At 47.3% G+C, this 20,676-nt stretch overlaps 1 protein-coding gene across 4 annotated transcripts in view; it reads left to right on the top strand.

Moving 5' to 3' along the window:
- GAS6 (growth arrest specific 6) overlaps positions 1-20,676 on the top strand; it is a 137,022-nt gene that overhangs the window by 51,794 nt on the left and 64,552 nt on the right. For all 4 annotated transcript variants that reach the window (XM_063953389.1, XM_063953386.1, XM_063953388.1 and 1 more), the window contains one exon: positions 14,844-14,966. In XM_063953389.1, coding sequence (XP_063809459.1) covers positions 14,844-14,966 — 123 coding nt within the window. The remainder of the gene's footprint in view (positions 1-14,843; positions 14,967-20,676) is intronic.

Genomic DNA, 20,676 nt, shown 5'->3' with positions numbered 1-20,676 from the left:
TGTATGCTGTGTGCATGTATACTGTGTGTGTATGTATGTGTGCTGTAGACTGTATGTGTGTATGCATCTATGCTGTGTGCATGTATAGTGTGTGTATGCTGATTTTGTAAGTATGCTACAGTACGTGTATGTATGGCGGTCCGGCACTCCTGACATACAAAATGATACTGAGGTGCCCTCTATAATTAATTGTAATACCAGTAAAAAAGGCAGGAGCACTCAGAGATTTTGTCAAAAAATTGTAATGATGCAAAGTCACAGCATATCAACGTTTCGGGGCCCATACATACATACATACATGTGCGGAAACCCCCCTCATGGAAATCCTGCGTTTGCCACTGCTGTAGAGATGTGCCCTGTGTTCCAGGGCACATCAGAGCGGCAGGGTGCAGGGGATCTGCGTCCCCTGCAGAGTACAGCGGTGGCCGGCGCTGGGGCAGTGTGTCTGTCCCCAGCGCCTGTCAGTAAGCGACGGGTGTCCGGTGCAGGGACCAGGTGTTTCCCTGCACCAGACTGGAAGTAGCGACGGGCAGCGGTGCTTCAAACTTGGCGCCGATTTGGCAGCCAATCTGAAGCGCTGGCGGCGGGAGTTCAAATACGCCGCCGTCCGCGAGCCAGTCACGGCTCGCGGGGCGCCGGCCAATCAGAAGATGGCGCGGCGAGCACCGATTGGCATAGGCATTGTCATAGGCCCCGCCCCCGGCATCTGAAGTCAGACGCCGGGCGGGAGCCGAAGAAGACGACCGCGTGGAAGAGCGCAGAAGACACCGGGCGGGCGCCGAAGAGGGAGGCCGCGCTGAAGAGCAGTGAAGAGCCGGACGGAGGGAGAAGAGCTCCGGTGGCTGCGGAAGAGGCCGGAAGACGCCGTGCTCCTGATAGAAGATGACCCGGACCAGGTGAGGCTGATCTCACCCCCCCCCCCCCCCCCCCCCATCCTTTCCTCCCTAGACCTTCAGGGATCGGGCACTAGGCCCGTAGGTACAGTCAGGCCCTCCCGGCCTGTGGGTATGTAGTCGGCCCGTGGCCATTTATAGTCGGGCACTCCCGGCCCAAGGGCGCATGGTGGGAATTAGGCCCCGTTAATAGGTGTGATCCCCACCCCTCTCTTCAATAGGGGCCCCACTGTCTAAAGTACCCCGGGCCCCCCATGGTCTTAATCCGGCTCTGGCTGCTTTTGCATGTAGCTCACTAATGCTAGATAGCTTTATTTTTACTCTGCAATTAAGATAACAGTTTGGACGTACCTCTCTCAAATCTAAGGGGGTATTTATCAAAGCATGGAGAGAAATAAAGCCCTAACCAATCAGGTCCTAACTGCCATTTTTCAAACACACCTGTATAATGAGCGTTAGAAGCAAATGGTTAGTGCTTTATATCTTTCCCCTTTATCTTTTTCCATGCTTTGATAATTCTCTCTTTGCACATTTTAAATCTACCCCACCTGCAGAGCAACATGGTTTTACCAAAGTACACTGGGGGTCATTCAGACCTGATCGCTCGCTAGCTGGTTTTTGCAGTTCTACGTTCACATAGTCGCCGCCCACCAGGGAGTGTATTTTAGCTGGGTAAGTGTGCGATCGCATGTGCAGACGAGCGGTACAAAAAAAACTTTGTGCAGTTTCTGAGTTGCCCAGAACTTACTCAGCCTGTCCGGGGCCGGAATTGACGTCAGACACCCGCCCTGCAAACGCTTGGACACGCCTGCGTTTTTCCAACCATTCCCTAAAAAAGGTCAGTTGCCACCCACAAACGCCTTCTTCCTGTCAATCTCCTTGCGATCGGCTGTGCGAATGGGTTCTTCATAAAAATCATCGCACAGCAACAATCCGCTTTGTACCCATGTGATGCGCCTGCACATTGCGGTGCATGCGCAGTTCTGACCTGATCGCAGCGCTGCAAAAAATGCTAGTGAGCAATCAGGTTTGAATGACCCCCACTGTTACTTGCTCATTCTTACTGTGTTCCCAAATCAGCATCATTCCCTGTATTTCTAGTTCCACATGTCATTGCTATGGAATAATATACATATTAGAAGAAGAAAGGAGCATTTGTCATTTATGTGATTTCTGACATAAAATTCCTTGTTATCAGACCAACCGACAGCAGGGGTGGGCTGGCAGAGCTATTGCCTGGGGCGCTGGGGTTGCAGCTGTAGTCACCCCGCCATCACAGTCTAGTATGGCGGCCAAGGGCATAGCTGCATTGACTACAAATGTCACCCCCAGTCCAACAGTGTCGGGATAATAGTCTGGTCCGAACTCCCCCTATGTCCTGCCAGAACGCCGGGTGTGATGACATCACACTGCATGATGTCAGCACGCCTGCTGGCCGGAGGACTGGAGCGCAGTGAGCAAGCCCTGCTTTACTCAGTACCTGGTCCTGTTACAATTCCACAAAAAAGTATATTTCTGCAGCGGGGTACACTGGTATTCCACAGGGAATAACATCGGGGTGTAGAGTTGGATCTTGATCCGAGGCACCAACAGCCTAAAGGTTTGACTGTTCCCAGGATGCGCTGCACCACCTCCTCTATAGCCCCTCCTTCAGGCACTGGAGCTCAGTTTGTAAGTTGGTGCCACTTTCTATGTCTTTATGACATGCTTTGCTACGACTCCATCACCTCCCTCAGCGGCGCTGCATACTCCCACGGCCTGGTTCCCGGGTACTAGCAGCGGAGACGCACCGGTTTTCTTCAGGTACATCACCGCTGTTATTCTCCAGGATCGCGTGGCTGCACTTGAATGGGGGAGGTAAGGTAAATCATGATCTAGTCGCGGTCCCAGGAGATTGACCGCGCAGCTGGCGCGGACACTGTGTCTCACAGGGACCCCACTATATCCACTAGGGCAAGGAGCACAGGTCGGATTTATTAAAATCCAGTTACAAAAGGCTCCACAGTACCCGTTGGTGAAGTCCAGCAGAGGGGATAAGGCGCTGACCTGTAGCCCCTCCCCCAGCTCCGAGCGCCATCTACTGCTGGTGTTCCCGCCCTGGAGCTGCATCTCTCTCTCTCCCTCACTCCCTGAAGAGATTTTGGCGCCATTACACAGCTGGGATGATCTCCGGGACTGCTGGGCACTGTCGCCTCTGTAAAGCCGCCAGTATCAGCGCTGTGCATTTACAGACATATAAGTATTCTACATGTCATTTTAGACAGTGTTAGTTACGAACAAGTGTACTGCTATCTGAATATTTAGTACAACTATTCTGTGATATACATCCAGTGTTTACTGTGCATTGTTATATCTGTATACATACATACCTATATGTAATTACTAGTCCAGTGCAGTTTATTGTTGTATGTGATAATTCCTGCATTGTACCTGTGACTGAATGTGCCTATAGATGCTGTGTGGATTCCACTCTTGTGTATCACACGTTTGCCATCACTATATTTTGTACCCTGGGGAACTAGGTGCGTCAGGGTCTCATATAATATATAGTGCTATACAGGGTATATGTATTTCTCACTGTGTTTTTCAGTCACCCCACACCACTTATATCCTCTGTTTGTGCTCGGTAGTACTGTCACAAAACACGGGATTATTTGCTATTTTTTGTGTTTGTCTGGCTATATTGTAGTATTGCATCCTAAAGCTACATCCCACATGATGTCTGCTACACAGGGTGGGACGTCCGCATCATGCAGTGCTGTCGTCACGGATTCACCAGTGGGGGAAGTGTTAGCTGCTGGTTCAGGCGCTGGGGGTCTTACATCTCCCAGTCAGTCTGTGGCACCTGTGGTCAATCAAGACCCACCTTGGGCAGCTTTTTCAAATATGCTGACTACGCTTGTAACACGTCTCACGCCCCCTGTGGGGCCTCCTGTGCCATTACAGCCAAATATTGTCTCTGTAGTTAATCCCCCATGGGCTGATACTTTGTCTACCCAGTTACAGCAATTAAACAGACTTTGGTTAGACAAAAGTCCACCCCACGTCCCTCTGGGGCCAAGGGGTCATCTAAGCGGGCCATTTCTTCCTCACAATCCACTAATATTTTGGATAATTCTTCAGATGAAGATGGGGAATATACTGATTCGTCAGACACTGATACAGTTACTTCTGATGAGGAATCTGCAACCCAGGTTGCTGTTCCTGACCTTGTGGAGGCTATCAAGTTGATTCTCCAAATTGGTGATGACATTGAGCCTCCTGTTACATCTAAGAAACCTGATAAGTTTAAACGTCAGAAGGTTGCTAAAGTAGTTTTACCACATTCTGACCTCTTGATTGACATACGTCAGGAATCCTGGTCATCTCCAGGAAATAAGTTTTCCCTGCCTAAAAATATGCTAGCTCGTTATCCTATGCCTGCGGAGTTGAGCAACAAGTGGGAAACTCCACCGCCGGTGGACTCTCATGTCGCCCGTCTTGTGGTGTCCTCTACAGATAAGCGTGTGGAGGGGTGGCTGAAGTCTATTTACACTCTTACCGGTGCTGTAAATAGACCCACTATGGCTGCCTCTTGGGCAGCAAAAGGAATTGAAGCATGGGTTCAGGCAATTGAGGAGGAGCTACCTCAGAATTTTTCTGACACTGCCAGACAATATCTGTTGTATATTACCACAGCCTCTCACTATATTCAGGAGGCGGCCTCTGATGCAGGGGTCATGGCGGCCAAGGCTTCTACGTCTATCCTGGCCCACTGGATTCTGTGGTTGAGGTCCTGGAAAGTGGATCTGGACTCTAAAAAGACCTTGGAGGTGCTCCCTTTCAAGGGAGACATCCTGTTTGGGGAAGATCTGGATAAGATTGTGACTGAGGGAAAAAGTAGCGGGTGCACTATCTCACACTAGCTCAAACTGTAATAACCAGAGGCGTTTAGCATATTCCTGGCCAGGGCTATGAGCTTACCCACCGCATCAAGGTAGCCTCTCATTGGGTAAGTCCCTAACACTAACTATAGGAGTTCAGGTCCAGGGGGCGGGACACCCCAAAGCCACCCAGCCAGACAACCCCAGGGCACCTCAAGAGTGATACAACTAAAGGGTTAAAGAGGTAGGAGCATTTGCTGCTGCATGTGTGAATAATGTGAGGAGTAAAAGAAAATTATGTGAAAGTGTTACATATATATAAAACAAACTATAAGTGCCATAGTGTAATTAAATAGTGTTAGGTTGCGATGCCCCAGGGACGTCCAACCACGGCAGGTACAGGGAGCCCCGCACTCCAGAGAATCCCCTCAATATTGACTGCCATAGTAAACAAAATTGTAGGAGTCTTACCTCAGTGTGCTCATTCCACATATGCAGGCCAGAGTGCTAGACTATTTGCCCAAATCTAAACAATCCTGGGCCGCCCGTCAGCCTGCTTCCAAACAAGACAAGCCTGCTGCATGATGGGGCGGGCCTCCCCATGGGGGACTCCAGGGTGGGAGGCCGACTTCTGCAGTTCACCCAGGCCTGGTTAAAGACCACTTCAGACGCCTGGGTATGGGAAGTTGTCTCTCACGGGTACGCAATCTCTTTCAAGAGACGTCCCCCTCGCCGGTTCTGTTCAACTTATCCCCTCAGATCCGTTGAAAGTGCAATCTCTACACCTGGTTGTGCAATCCCTCCTGGAAACAGGGGTGGTAGTGTCGGTACCTCTGTCCCAGAGAGGCAGGGGATACTTTTCGACCCTGTTTCTAGTTCTGAAACCGAATGGGTCTTTCCGGCCTATCCTCAACCTCAAATCATTGAACAAGTTTGTAAGAGTGTCCAAATTCCGTATGGAAACTCTGCGCTCTATTGTGCTGGCCATGGAACCCGAGGACTATATGGTATCCCTGGAAATACAGGATGCCTACCTGCACATGCCTATTGCCATTTCGCATCCGCAATATCTGCCAACCTTCATCTTCAATTCCAGGCTCTGCCATTTGGACTGGCCATGGCACCTCGGATTTTTACCAAGGTAATGGCCGTGATGACGGCTTTTCTCCGTCATCAGGGAATCGGAATCCTGTCATATCTGGACGACTTGCTGATTCTGGCGAACTCCCAAGATGTCCTCCTCAGTCAACTGGAAATGTCGGTCAACTTCCTTCAAGCCAACGGGTAGCTAATCAGTTGGAAGAAGTCCTCGCTGCTCCCTGCTTGGAGCATGGTGCAACAGGGGGTGCTGCTGGACACACACAGCCAAAGACTGTTTCTGTCTCTGGAGAAGGTCCTGAAATTCCAGGACAAGATCAGATGCTTCCTCTCTTGCCAGACAGTGTCGATACACTCAGCTATGCAAGTACTAGGCCACACGGTGTTGGCTTTCGACATAGTAGAGTACGCTCAATTTCATTCCCGCCCTCTGCAGAGGTTAATCCTTTCCAAATGGGATGGCCTGCCTCATCGGATCAGATCTCAAATGATCTCCTTGACTCCGGAGGTTCGTTTGTCACTGACCTGGTGGCTACAGGACCAACAGTTGAGCAGGGGCTGTCCTTCTGGATCTCCAACTGGGTCCTTCTGACAACAGATGCCAGTCTGCGAGGTTGGGGCGCGGTGTTGGAGCAACACTCTTCAGGGTCAGTGGACCAGGGAAGAATATCTCCTCCCGATAAACATTCTGTACTTGCGGGCAGTGTTCAATGCGTTGACACTGGCCCTGCCTCTGGTACAGAACAGGCCTGTTCAAGTACAATCAGACAACACCACCATGGCGGCGTACATAAATCATCAAGGCGGTACTCAAAGCCGCATGGCAATGATGGAAGTGTCAATATTCCTCGAATTGGCGGAACGCCATCTGCCAGCCATATTGGCAGTGTTCATTCCGGGAGTCCTCAACTGCAAAGCGGACTTCCTCTGTCATCAGGACATGCACGCCGGAGAGTGGAGTCTTCATCCCGAATTCTTTCAACTCCTAGTGGACAAGTGGAGCCTACCAGATGTAGACCTGATTGCATCTCAACACAATCACAAGGTTCCGGTCTTCGGAGCAAGGACAAGGGATTCTCAAGCAGCGTTCGTGGACGCACTGGCAATTCCATGGAACTTTTGGCTGCCATACGTGTTCCCTCCAGTGTCGCTCCTGGCCAGGGTAATACGGAAGTTCAAGCAAGAAGGAGGAATACTACTTCTAGTCGCTCCAGTGTGGCCCAGACAGCATTGGTTCTCAGACCTGCAGGATCTCTCGATAGAGCGTCCTCTTCTACTTCCTTAACGCCCAGACCTCCTCGTTCAGGGCCCTTGTGTCTACCCGTACCTGGCCAGACTGGCTTTGACGGCGTGGCTCTTGAAGCATCACTCCTGAGAGCAAAAGGATTCTCTGAGGCGATTATTTCAACTATGTTGAAAGCCCGTAAACCAGCTTCGGCTCGGATTTATTACAGGGTCTGGAATTCTTACTTCACGTGGTGTGCTGCTAAGAATTATGATGCATATATTTTCAAAACTTCTAGACTTTTGGCTTTTCTTCAACAAGGCCTAGACTTGGGCCTTCATCTGGACACCCTCTAAGGTTAATATATTTGCCTTGTCAGTATGGTTTCAGCGAAAAAGTGCCTCTCTTCCTGACGTTCACACTTTCACTCAGGGTGTTCTACAGATTCAACCTCCTTATGTCCCTTCTGTGGCTCCATGGGATCTGTTTGTCATCTTAAATGCCCTGCAAGAGTCTCCATTTGAACCTCTTGAGTCTGTGGTCCTTAAATGCCTTACGCTTAAGGTCGTATTTCTGTTGGCTATTGCCTCTGCTAGGAGGGTGTCGGACTTAGGTGCTTTGTCCTGTCGTCCACCCTTTCTGATTTTTCACCGTGACCGGACAGTTCTTCAAACTCGCCCTGGTTATTTACATAAGGTGGTATCCTCCTTTTTTTTTTCACCTTAATCAGGAGATTGTTGTTCCGGCCTTCATCTCTTCTGGTTTGTCCTCCAAAGAAAGATCTTTGGATGTGGTACGGGCTCTCCATATTTATGTGGAAAGGACTGCCTCTATCAGGAGGTCAGATTCCCTTTTTGTACTTTTTGGTTTTCACAAACGTGGCTGGCCTGCGAATAAGCAAACCTTGGCCAGATGGATTAGAATGGTGATTGCACAAGCCTATGCGCAGGCTGGGCTCCCAGCTCCTGCTGCTATCAAAGCCCATTCTACTCGGTCTGTTGGACCTTCTTGGGCGGCCCGCCGAACAATCGTGCAAGGCGACTATGTGGTCCTCAGTGAACACGTTCATCAGCTTCTATGCCTTAGATACTTCCGCCTCCCAGGATGCTTCCTTTTGACGCTGGGTTCTTGTGCTCGCTACAGTGCATCCCCTCCCATGAGGAACTGCTTTAGGACATCCCCAATGTTATTCCCTGTGGAATACCAGTGTACCCCGCTGCAGAAAAGGAGATTTATGGTAGACTTACCATTGTTAAATCTCTTTCTGCGAGGTACACTGGATTCCACAGGGCGCCCACCCTGACGCACTTAGCTTCTTTGGGTTTGTATGGCATTAGCGTTAGTCCCTTCTCCTGTCGTGAGAATGTGGTTCTATGAGACTAACATCTACCGTCTCTCTTACCTGTTACTGCATTGGAATGGTTAACAAAACTGAGCTCCAGTGCCTGGAGGCGGGGCTATAGAGGAGGCGGTGCAGTGCATCCTGGGAACAGTCAAAGCTTTAGCCTGTTGGTGCCTCGGATCAAGATCCAACTCTACACCCCGATGTTATTCCCTGTGGAATCCAGTGTACCTTGCAGAAAAAGATTTAACAATGGTAAGGCTACCATAAATCTCCTTATTTTTCTTTTCCTCATTTAATCAGGTTGAAAATTATGTTATGTCCTCAGATCCTTTTTTTTTTTTTGTGCTGGAAACTTTCTCTCTACTGGTATAGTTACTTAGTAATCCCTCATTAATGGGCAAATAGTTTTTTTTTCTTATAATGACTTTTCAGTGTGTGTGTGTGTGTGTGTGTGTGTGTGTGTATATGTGTATGTATGTATGTATGTATGTGTATATATATATATATAAGTGCTATTTAATTAATCACTCCATTCCCAACATTGGCCCCGAAACGTTGGGAATGGAGTGATTAATTAAATAGCACTTTTTGCACTTTACCGGCCGTAACCAGTCTCTGAGTGCCGCCGCTTGCTGGGTTTGCTTTATATGTGAATATGTTCCGGAAAGCACCCGAGCAGTACTTATTGAAACAGTGAGTGCCGATTCAACTGCTGTGCGTGTGTGTGTGTGTGTGTGTGTGTGTGTGTATATATGTGTATATATAATAATATTTTTGACTGGAAGGTACAGGACAGATGACACAAGAGTGAGCTGCTGGAGGGGCACAGGTGTGGGAGTTGCTGGAGGGACACAGCTGTGTTGAGCTGGACAGACTTGGGAAGATAGTGCTGAAGAGATACATGGGTGATTGCGTTGAAGAGACACTGGGGCGGGGAGTGTCCTATAAAGGGGAATGAGGGGACTCTGGGCTAGCATCTAAAGAGCATGAGTGGGCTCTGGGATGGAATAAAGAGGTATGAGTAAACACTGAGGCTATGAAGGGGCTCTGAGGCTGGTATGTTCTAAGCATTGTTCTAATATATGTTCATTTTGGCAGTGGAGAGGGCAAAGAAAATTTTCGCCCTGGGCTCTACTTGGTCCAGAACCGGCACTTACCGTCAGTAATTGCTGTGTCTTATGCTGGTCATATACATTGAGATAAGACTTCCCAATAGACTAATTGTGACAGTGTGTGGCAGTATCAGATAATTCTGTCTGTTGTCCTATGGGGAGTATAACTAAGCAATTATCGCAAATTTTGGGAATGCTAAGAGATTTCTTATGCCAGACAACAATAATTGCTGCTTGGTAGCGGCCATACACTGTAAAGTTATTAGCCCGATGAGGTGATAATAGGCTGATCGGTCCAATATTGCACAGTGTATAGATGTCTTCAGAACTTAAAGGTATTGTAAGATTTGTATTCTCAGTAAATAGTATTTGCAATGATAGTATGATTTCAGAACAAAGCTAGATCTTTATTTTACTGTGCTACAAAGCACTACTGTTTTTACTTAATTATTTTCAGATTCATGGCCCATGTAAAGATTTTAATAAAATGCAAGCTATAAGTAAGACAGTGTTTTGTGTATTGCAGTTAAATAATAATTCACTTCTGAATGATCTGCAAAACACTTTGGTATGACCACACTCTTATTCTTGGCTGCAGTGCAAACAGTTAATTATTTCCCAGCACTGAACACATTTCTGGTCCTCTGCCCAGTCAATTGTTCATGGAGTACAATAAAAATACAAAGGTGATCAGTTTATTCTGCTTTTATAGATACAGCTTTTTCACTTTAATATCACAGCTTGTTATTTTCAGGCGCTTACAAGAAGCATTGCAGTTGATTTCTCTTGATTGTTCACAATCCTATATGGCTAAAGAGAATGTTTATCAAAGCTTGGTGAGATTCTGTTTATCATTTTCTAGGATGTAATAGAGAAATGGTAGACAAAATCTGGTTGTTTGCTATGGGCAACATCACCACTTTTCATTTTTATAACCTTTATAAAATGTACCCCCGTCTTGCATTGTTGTAGAGGATTCCATCAACTACACTTATAGGAAATACTTTTGCTTTAACTTAAGGAAAAATTTAGATTTTAAGAATAATTAAATCTTGCCCTCAGGAATAGTTAAGAAATTGAACCAGTTCTGAGCATTTTTATTATCCTTCTTTTTCCCTTTGGTTCTAACATGCTGGTATCTGTAGAATTCTTGTTTTGTTCATAGTTCTCTGGCAAGATAATGATCCCTATATTTTAGTTGTCTGGCATGAGGTCCACATTACAAAATCCTACATCTGACAATCAGACAAAATGTCAATATACAAGTGTCCCATTATAGAATAAGCACTGCTATAGATGAGCTATGTTCAATACATTTATATATATGACAAACATTCCCTGTACAGTACTGTGTTAATATGTAACAATAATACATCACTTTTGGATTATATGCTCTGTTTAGCCAATATGCCATAGAATAGAGTAATAATGCGGCATTGCTCAGCAACCTTATTCTTTATACAGATGAAAATGGAATAAACTACAGTTTCCATACTGCTTCCCCTGCAGTGTTGCCTAACACCTTACACACATTGGACTTGACTGAGTGGTACTTGGATAGGTTGCTTCCATGTTTAGAATTGTGTTCATCTTGCACTTTCATAACTATGATGATGCAACATGTGCCACAGCACAGAGCGATGTTCGGCCAGCCCTGTTAATTTTGTTATAATCATTTTCACTTGTAGCTTCCTCCTCTTTGGTCAGCATCTCTTTGACACTCATATCTCCTCCATGCACTGGCGTATTAATAATGGGTGCAGTGTGTGCAGAGTGCACGGGGTCCAGGGGGGCCCACACCACACACCCTGCACCCATTAATAAAAATACTTACCCTCCGGAGTCCCGCAGCAGCACTGCTGAAATCACTGAGAAAATGACGTGGCGCCATTTTCCCAGTGATTCGCGCATACGCAGTAGGTAAATCACTGGGAAAATGGCCGCCGCACCATTTTCCTGGAGATTTGCGCATGCGCTGTAGACTCTAAGGCAGCGCTAGGGACCCTAGTGCCCAGAGTCTACACAGCGCTGCCGGCTAGAGAGGAGGGGGCCCAGTCGGAGCCTGCACATGGGCCTCCTCCTCTCTAGAAACGCCCCTGTCTCCATGACAGATTCTTCCTCCACTTCTGTTACATCCTCTTTTCTTTAAGGCACACATTTCAAAATACTGTCAAACCTGGAACTTGAACCCATCACCTCTACCATTGCAGACAGACACCGTACACATTCAGTTATTTGATCCTACAAAGGAAGCTTTTGAATTCTAACTATATGAAGCTATCTGTAATTGTCAGAGTCACAATATACTTTCGTAAAAAAATAATCTGCATGGCAGCTAAGCAGATCTATGTAGTGTGTGGCTGCACACTACACAGATCTGCCTAGTTACATTGGTTTTACACTGACACAAGGAGTATCATATAGTTAGAATTCACATTCTCCATATGCAGGAGCAAATGCTGTCACTCAATGAGTAAGGTGTCTGATTGCAATGTTTGATGGGTCTGAGGGGGTTATTTAGATCTGATCGCTGCTGTGTGTTTTCGCACAGCGGGCGATCAGCTTCTAACTGTGCATGCGTGTCGGACAACAATAACGAGCATTGCCGATCAGCGACAGGATAGTGCGAAAGGTGATTGCCAGGAAGAGCCCGTTTGTGGGTAGCAACTGAGCGTTTATAGGGAGTGTCAGGGAAAACGCAGGCATTACCAAACATTTTCACGGAGGGTGTGTGATGTTGGCTTCGGCCCCGATCAGCCTGTTCTCATCGCACTGGAGGAGCAAGTCCTGGGCTGAGCTCAGACTGCAGACACTGGATTTTCGCAGCTTGGCATACACATGCGATCGCACACTTGCACAGCGAATTTACACTCCCCCCTGGAGGCGGCGACTATCTGATCGCAGGACAGCAAAGTTAGCAGCCCATTGATCATAGAGTCTTGGGTACTGACAGTATTTATAATTTTTGCCTTAAATAAGAGGATGTAGATTCACACTGTATTTGACAGTGACACCTGGATAACAGTGGTACAAAGGGTTCAGTAGTACCCTTTCATCAGTGTGTGGCACAAATTAGCTTTGTTATTTAACAAGACCACACCTCTTATCCGGGCGTACCTCCGGACATTTTTTTTTATTTTTTATATTAGATCTAGCTCTTAATACACATATTGTAGAAAGATATACTGCTAGTGATTGTAGTTTTGTTGTTGAGTGTTTTTTATCCACCTAGAAAACTTAATGATACAAGGATTCATTTACATGTTGGTAGTAGACTCATCAAGGTCAGGCATTTTAAATGAACATGAGCAACCCCTTAGTTTTCATGTAATTAAAACATGCTTATGATTGCATGCTTTGTCTCCTGACTTATCTTCCTGTATCTTTGGACTAGCCTCCACATGCCCAGATTTACCTTGTTTATAAAATAAAATAATATTTACTTTTTCATTTTCTTTTTTTTCTTCTGGTTAACATTACATTGTAGCAAGCTTGAAATTCCAGTCCTTTCAAGTGATACATCTTCATATGACATTTATAGCTGCAAAGCTAGAACAGTGTAATCAAAGGTCTTGTACTGGGAGGTACAGGGTAGTTTCTGAAAGGCAACTTTTTGAAGGACTTGCTAAATATTTTCAGTCTCTGTGCTCAGTGATAGCAGTAGAAAATACTTCTATAAGGGTTGCACATACAGTATAAGTGAATAGTCCTGTTTGACTTAAAGGTGTCTATTCAATTAGACAAGTCGAAAAACTGCCTTATCCGACTTTTTTAGGTTGAATCTGGATTCGACCTATTTAAGTCTGTTGCTGTTTTTCTGACTTGTCGGAAAATACGTGGATCGGCGAATTAACCGCGGATCCATGTATTATGTCGAATTTGCTGGCATATTTTGGCCCGTTTTCGACAATGCTGATCTGACTTTAAAAAAAAGTTGGATCGACATTGTCGAAAACGGGCAAAACCTGTTGGAATGGCCTTCAAATTGAATACTGAAGTGTCGGATCCTCTCCGTCGGAGAGGATCCGACACTAATTGAATACACCCCTAAAGAGGAAAACAAATATTTTTACAGATTTGTTTGTCATTTTTTATATTTTAAAAAGCTTAATGTTGAATGGTTCTGTTTATTAGGGGAATAATTTCCCACTGCACCCTGCCACCTTTTTTACGAACTCTGTTTCATGTCCCAAAAACATTAACAACCTATACATTGTCCACTAATATCAAAACGCCACCTCTTTACAAAACTTTAGACGGTCTCTCAAGACCTACTTCTTCACCAAACCCAGCAATCTCTCATCCTAACCCTCTGTTCAACGCTCTTTATCTACTCCAACTGTGTCACCTGTCTGTTGCCCCTCCCCTTTAGCATGTAAGCTCTAACGAGTAGGGCCCTTCTCTTACTTTAACAATTTTCGACTGCACCATAATCCCGCGGTTTTCTGCCACCCTGATTCAGTGTCGTCTGCTGATGTAGCTATGTTTATTTACCCTATACTTGTCCTATATTGTCTTCAACTGTAATGCTGTGAACACACTAGGTGATATTTAGACACTATCACGAATATTCACCCTTCTAAACGATATCATTTGAAATATCACCTAGTGTGTATGCTACGACCGAACATCGCTATCGCCCCCCTTCGTCACCTGTGCATGCATGTCAATTTGGACTTATTGTCCAAAACAGCATGTTCGGGACGACATGGTGTCACTGTACGATATTGCTAGCAATATCGTACAGTGTGTTTGTACTAGGTCGGCTGACCGGGAGGGTAAGGGAAACACTAGGCAATATCGCTCATGGAGTGAATAGCCTAGTGTGTACCTACCATAAATCGCTGTATTCCTGTTTTGATTATTCATTTATGTTCTCTGTAACTGGGCACTGGGGATCTCTTGTAGCGCCATATAAATAAAGGATGATAATAATAATAATAATAATAATAATGTGGCTTCATTTGTCTAGAATTAAGTATTGTATCACTAAGTGCTAGATCATTCTAATTATAAGTTATGCCAGTATCAAAACCATTGTTGTCTAGTTATATTTGCATGGGTCTACATTCGAGGCAAGCAACTCAGATTTGATATATAATCTATGGAAAAGCACTAGGAAAATGTGATGTTTGCACAGTTTTGTATTTATTGTATATTTGTATTCTCTGGTCAAACGAAAAAAAAACTATTTGACAAGAGTGAGAGAGGATGGTTTTCACTGCATTTGTTTTTAGTAAATGAAAATTAACTGTTTACCATTTGCTAAATTAGAGCGTTTTTGTTTTCTTTTTTTCTTCTGTACAGATTTACGTGATCAGTGTTCTTCTAAGCCGTGTCACAGAGCTGGTTCAGTACACTGTATAGACCTGCAGGGAGATTTCCGTTGTGACTGCAAGAAAGGATGGGAAGGGAAAACATGTAGTCTTGGTATGTAGGCCATTATTGCTGATTTTTATTTTATTTATTTTTTATTTATTTTTTTATCTTGGTTCTGCAAGATCCTGAAGAATTACATTCATGTGGGAGGTGAAGAGAGTGTGTTACCTTATTATTATTATTATTATTATTATTATTTATTATTACATTTTATTTATAGGGCGCCACAAGTGTTTCGCAGCGCCGTACAAAGGACAGTACAGGGAGACAAAACTTAGCATAACAGTAAATAAATAACAAAAATGGAGTGCAGGTAACAAAGAGCAACACAGTTCTCAAAACATAATACAGCTTAGATGTAAGTAGCGAAGGAGTAATCATTGTACTACTTGGGTCTGGCGGCCATAGATAGAGATGAGCCTTTACCAGCAGGAGAGAAAGCAGGTAAGGATGGTCGCTGAGTGAAATGTGTCAAGAAGAGGGTTTAGACAAGAGGAAAGAGGGCCCTGCTCTGAAGAGCTAACAATCTAGTGGGGAGGGGCAACAGACAGATGACATGAGGTGCAAGCAAGCAGGTAGAAGCCTGATGGTGGTATGCGAGCAAAGCAGAGATGTCCAAGGCATGGGGCAGGGGGATGGAGGAGCAGCCTAAGGACTGGGTTATGTATTGGAGGGGTACGCTTTGATAAATAGGTGGGTTTTCAATGCCCGTTTGAAGCTTTGCAAGGTCGGGGAGAGTTTAATGGAGCGGGGGAGCGCATTCCACTGAAGGGGTGCAGCACGGGCAAAATCCTGAACTCGTGCATGGGAAGCAGTGACTAAGGCAGAGGAGAGGCGACGGTCATCAGCCGACCGTAGTGGGCGGGAGGGAGTATGAAGGGAGAGGAGGTTGGAGATGTAGGGAGCAGTGTAATTAGAGATGGCCTTGTATGTGAGGGTGAGGAGTTTGAAGAGGATTCTGTAGGGGAATGGGAGCCAGTGTAGATTTTGTTGAAGGGGAGTGGCAGAAGTGGAGCGGCGGGAGAGGAAGATGAGCCTAGCTGCAGAGTTGAGGACAGATTGGAGGGGAGCGATGTGGGAGCAAGTGAGGCCAGTGAGGAGCACATTGCAGTAGTCAAGTCGTGAGATGACCAGTGAGTGGATGATAAGTTTAGTTGCACTCTGGGAGAGAAATGGCCTAATGCGAGCAATGTTGCGTAGCTGGAACCGACAAGATTGCGCCAGCGCTTGGATGTAGGGTGCAAAGGAGAGGGAGGAGTCAAGAGTGACGCCCAGGCAGCGGAGTTGGGGAACGGGGGAGATGATAGTGTTGTCAACAGTGATAGAGATATTTGTAGGGGGTGTTGCTCTGGCTGGGGGAAAGATAATAAGTTCAGTTTTGTCCATGTTGAGCTTCAGAGAGCGCTCAGACATCCAGGAGGAGATGGCAGAGAGGCAGCTGGAGACCTGAGAGAGAGGACAGAGGGGGACAGATCAGGAGAGGAGAGGTAGAGTTGTGTGTCATCAGCATAGAGGTGGTATTGAAGGCCAAATGAGTTAATGAGCGCACCCAGGGAAGAGGTGTAGAGGGAGAACAGAAGGGGGCCTAGGACAGAACCCTGAGGGACACCAGCAGGAAGGATGGAAGGGTGTGAGGTGGTTCCGGAGGCAGACACAGAGAAGGAGCGGTTAGTGAGGTATGAGGTAAACCAGTCAAGGACGGTGCTAGAGAGGCCAACATTTTGGAGTGTGCGGAGGAGGAGAGGGTGATCCACGGTGTCAAAGGCAGCAGAGAGGTCCAGAAGGATGAGCAAAGAGAAGTGGCCCTTGGATTTGGCCGAAAGCAGGTTACTGGTGACTTTCACCAGGGCAGTCTCGGTGGAGTGGAGTGGGCAAAAGCCAGATTGTAGTGGATCAAGGATGGAGTGGTCAGAGAGGTAGCTTGTGAGACGGCTGTAGACCAGTCGTTCAAGTAGTTTGGAGGCGAAAGGGAGAAGAGAGATGGGGCGGTAGCTAGTGAGTGATGAAGGGTCGAGGTTGGCTTTTTTGAGAATAGGGGACACCATAGCATGTTTGAATGGTGAGGGAAAGATGCCAGTAAAGAGCGATAGGTGAAAGAGGTGAGCAAGGTGGGAGCAGGCAGTGGGGGGGGGGGGGGGAGCGGAGAAGACAGGAGGGTGGGGGTCCAAGTGGCAGGTTGTGGGGGGAGAGGATAAGATGAGGGAGTGGACTTCCTTGTCTGAGGTGGGACGGAAGCAGGACAGGGTGGGATAGATGGACGAGAGGGATGGTGGTAGCAGGGGGGCAGCAGAGGGGTGACGGGAGGAGATGTAATTTTGAATATCCTCAATTTTGGAGATGAAGAAGGAGGCATAGTCAGTGGGAGTGAGGGAAGAGGGGAGGGGAGGAGGAGGGGGGCGAAGGAGAGTGTTGAAAGTTTCAAAGAGTCGGCGTGGACTGGAGGACTGAGAAGAGATGAGTGTTTGGAAAAAGGATTGCTTGGCGAGAGAAAGAGCAGAGCTATAGGAAGAGAGGATAAACTTGAAATGGAGAAAGTCCGCCAGAGAGTGGGATCTCCTCCAGGAGCGTTCTGCAGACCGTGAACATTTTTGTAGGAATCGTGTGAGTTTGGTGTGCCAGGGTTGGGGTTTGGAGCGGCGGAGGGGAACAGATGAGAGGGGGGCTACAGAGTCAAGAGCAGCAGTAAGGGAAGAGTTATAGAAGGAGGCTGCCTGGTTGGGACAAGTCATAGTGGAAAGAGGAGAGAGGAAGGTCTCGAAGGAGGACATGATAGCGGGGTTGAGGGACCCGAGATTGCGTCTGGAGATGGTGGGTCTAGGTGTGGAGCAGAGAGGGGAAGATGAGAGGGTGAAAAAAAGCAGATGGTGATCAGAGAGAGGGAAGGAAGAGTTAGAGAAATCAGAGAGATCACATCGGTGGGTGAAGACCAGGTCGAGGGAGTGGCCGAGATTGTGAGTAGGGGTGGAGGACCATTGAGAAAGTCCAAAGGAGGTGGAAAGAGCAAGAAGGTTAGAGGAAGCTGCATTAGTGATGTCGATAGGGATGTTAAAGTCACCGAGGATGATAGAGGGGAGGTCGGAGGAGAGAAAGTGGGGAAGCCAGGCAGCAAAGTTGTCAAGGAAAGGTGTACAGCGGCCAGGGGGGCGGTAGATCACTGCCACATGGAGGTGAATGGGGTAGAAGAGGCGGATAGTGTGAACCTCAAAGGTGGAGAAGGTGAGGGAGGGCTCAGGTGGGATGACACGAAAGGTGCAGTTAGGAGAGAGAAGGATGCCCACGCCTCCACCCTGGCGGCCATCAGGTCTGACCGTGTGGGTGAAGGAGAGGCCTCTGTAGGAGAGGGCAGCAGGGGGGGTGGTGTCAGAGGAGGAGAGCCAGGTTTCAGTGATGGCGAGAAGGTTAAAAGAGTGGGAGATGAAGAGGTCGTGGATAGTTGGCAACTTGTTGCAGATTGATCTAGCATTCCAGAGTGCACAGGAGAAGGGAAGGGAGGGGACGGGGGAAATGGGGATCAGGTTGGCTGGGTTCTTAATGCGTGTGGGTAGTCTGGAAATTTGTGGTGGCGGGTGATCTAGCAGTGAGGATTGGTATGGGACAGGATCGAGGAGCCATAATTCCTGTTCAGTAGTGTTGTTCAGAGGAATAGTATTGAATGGAGTGGCTGTAATAAAGAAATAACAATGAGAAGGGGGATGTAGTCAAAGCAGAGACAGTGGAGACCAGTTTTTCTGTAAATAATGGAGGGAATGGAAACACTGAGAATGTTACACAGTGGTTGAAGAGAGTATAAATGAGGAGCAGAAGGCAATGTGTGAGAGCAGTATGGCTGTTACTTAAGCAGACAGGGAGGTCAGTGTCCAGGCTGTGTGGATTGCAGGCGTTGTTGGTACTGGATTAGGTTACTCTCTCTCTCGGTTTTGACCCATGTACTATAATATAGCTAATTTTGACATTGTGCATGTGCAGTGAAGGGTGGCGGGAGGGGGTGATTGGACACAGTGATAAGATGGCTACACTTGAGTCATCAAGCCCCAGAGTCCCAGACTTTTCACTTTGCTGGGGAAAGGGGCAGGATACAGGTGGTAGATAAATTCTGCCAGTAAATCCAGGACAGCTGCCTGAAAGTAAAAAAGAGAAGTAAAAGCACACGAGGGGAGAGACCCTGCTCGTGAGAGCTTACATTCTAAAGAGGAGGGGCAGACAGACATGGGTGACATAGATGGGTTAGACAGGGAGTGTGGAACAGAGGGTTAGGATGAGAGATGGTAGGGTTTGAATAAGAAGTGGGACTTGAGAGCTGTTTGAAGTTTTGTTACGAGGTGGAGAGTCTGATGCGGCGGGGTATACCCCTTTTCCACTAGCTCTAAAAACAGGGGTAAATGCGTGGAGGCGCGCATTTACCCGTGTTTTTTTCTAGTGGAAATGGCCCCCCCTGTAAATTCCTGGATCAAGTGATCCGGGAATCCTACCTGGGTAGCTTACCGGGTTGAACACGAGTTCAACCCGGTAAGCTGTGCAGTGTAAACGGAAGTCGTGTCGATGCGACATGGCTCCTGTTCACAGTGTATGGAAGGGCGACGCTGGGAGATCATGTGATCTCCCAGCGCCGCCCCTGCTGCGTCACCAGCCCGGCAATATGCCGGGTTGGTGAGCGCAGTGTAGAAGGGGGCTCTAGCACGAGTCGCAGCCGTGTGAGGCTCCCGGCTGCGACCCATGCTAGCTAGTGGAAAAGTGGTATTGGAGAATTCCAGAGAGTGGGGGGAGGTAATCAGTTGGCTTGAAAGGCAGCATGCATTTGTGGAGCGAAGACGATGTATGAGTGTAAAGGGAGACAAGGTCAGAGATGTAAATGGCAGAGGAATGGGTGAGGGCATTATAAGTGACTGTGAGAAGCTTGAATTGGATTCTGAAGGGGAAGGGGAGCCAGTTTAGGACTTGTAAGAGAAGGGAGGTGGACGTAGTACGTTTAGAGAGGAAGATGAGCCTGGCAACAGCATTGAGGATAGATTGGAGAGAGACGGTAGTCAGGGAGGCTAGTTAGGAGGAGATTACAGTAGTCCAATCTGGAGATGACCAGTGAGTGTTGGAAGCATCCAGGGTTAGAGGATCTGATCCAAGAAATATTTTTGAGATGGAAATGGCAGGACTGCCAGAGGTACTGAATGTGTGGTTTAAATGAGAGAGAGGAGTTAAGGATAACTCGTCGACAGAATACCTGGGGGCTAGATGCAGGGGCGTTTTAAGAGAGGAAGAGGCCCGTGTGCTGCCTCCTCCGTACGGACCCCCTACTCGCTGTTGGAGCGCTGTAGAGTCTGAGCACTAGAGGACTCAGACTTTACTGCGCATGTGCAGATCTCCGGGAAAATGACGCAGCGGCCATTTTCCCGGAGATTTCTCTACTGCGCCTACAGGGGGAGTGTATTTTTGCTGTGCAAGTGTGCAAACGCATGTGTAGCAGAGCTGCACAAACTGATTTTGTGCTGTCTCTGCGCAGCCCAAGACTTACTCAGCCGCTGCGATCACATCAGCCTGTCCGGGACTGGAATTGACGTCAGGAACCCTCCCTGCAAACGCATGGACATGCCTGCGTTTTTCCAAACACTCCCAGAAAACGGTCAGTTGCCAACGACAAACACCCTCTTCCTGTCAATATCCTTGCGATCGGCCGTGCCTTCGGAAAGTTCGTACCATCCCGTCGCTGACCGGCGATCCCTGTTGCTGCGGTCTATCGCTCATTGCAGTGCATACGCATGCGCAGTTA

The sequence above is a fragment of the Pseudophryne corroboree genome, chromosome 2 (assembly GCF_028390025.1).
Source record: "Pseudophryne corroboree isolate aPseCor3 chromosome 2, aPseCor3.hap2, whole genome shotgun sequence".
NCBI classification, from domain to species: domain Eukaryota; kingdom Metazoa; phylum Chordata; class Amphibia; order Anura; family Myobatrachidae; genus Pseudophryne; species Pseudophryne corroboree.
This window is presented reverse-complemented; position numbering and strand designations above follow the sequence as displayed.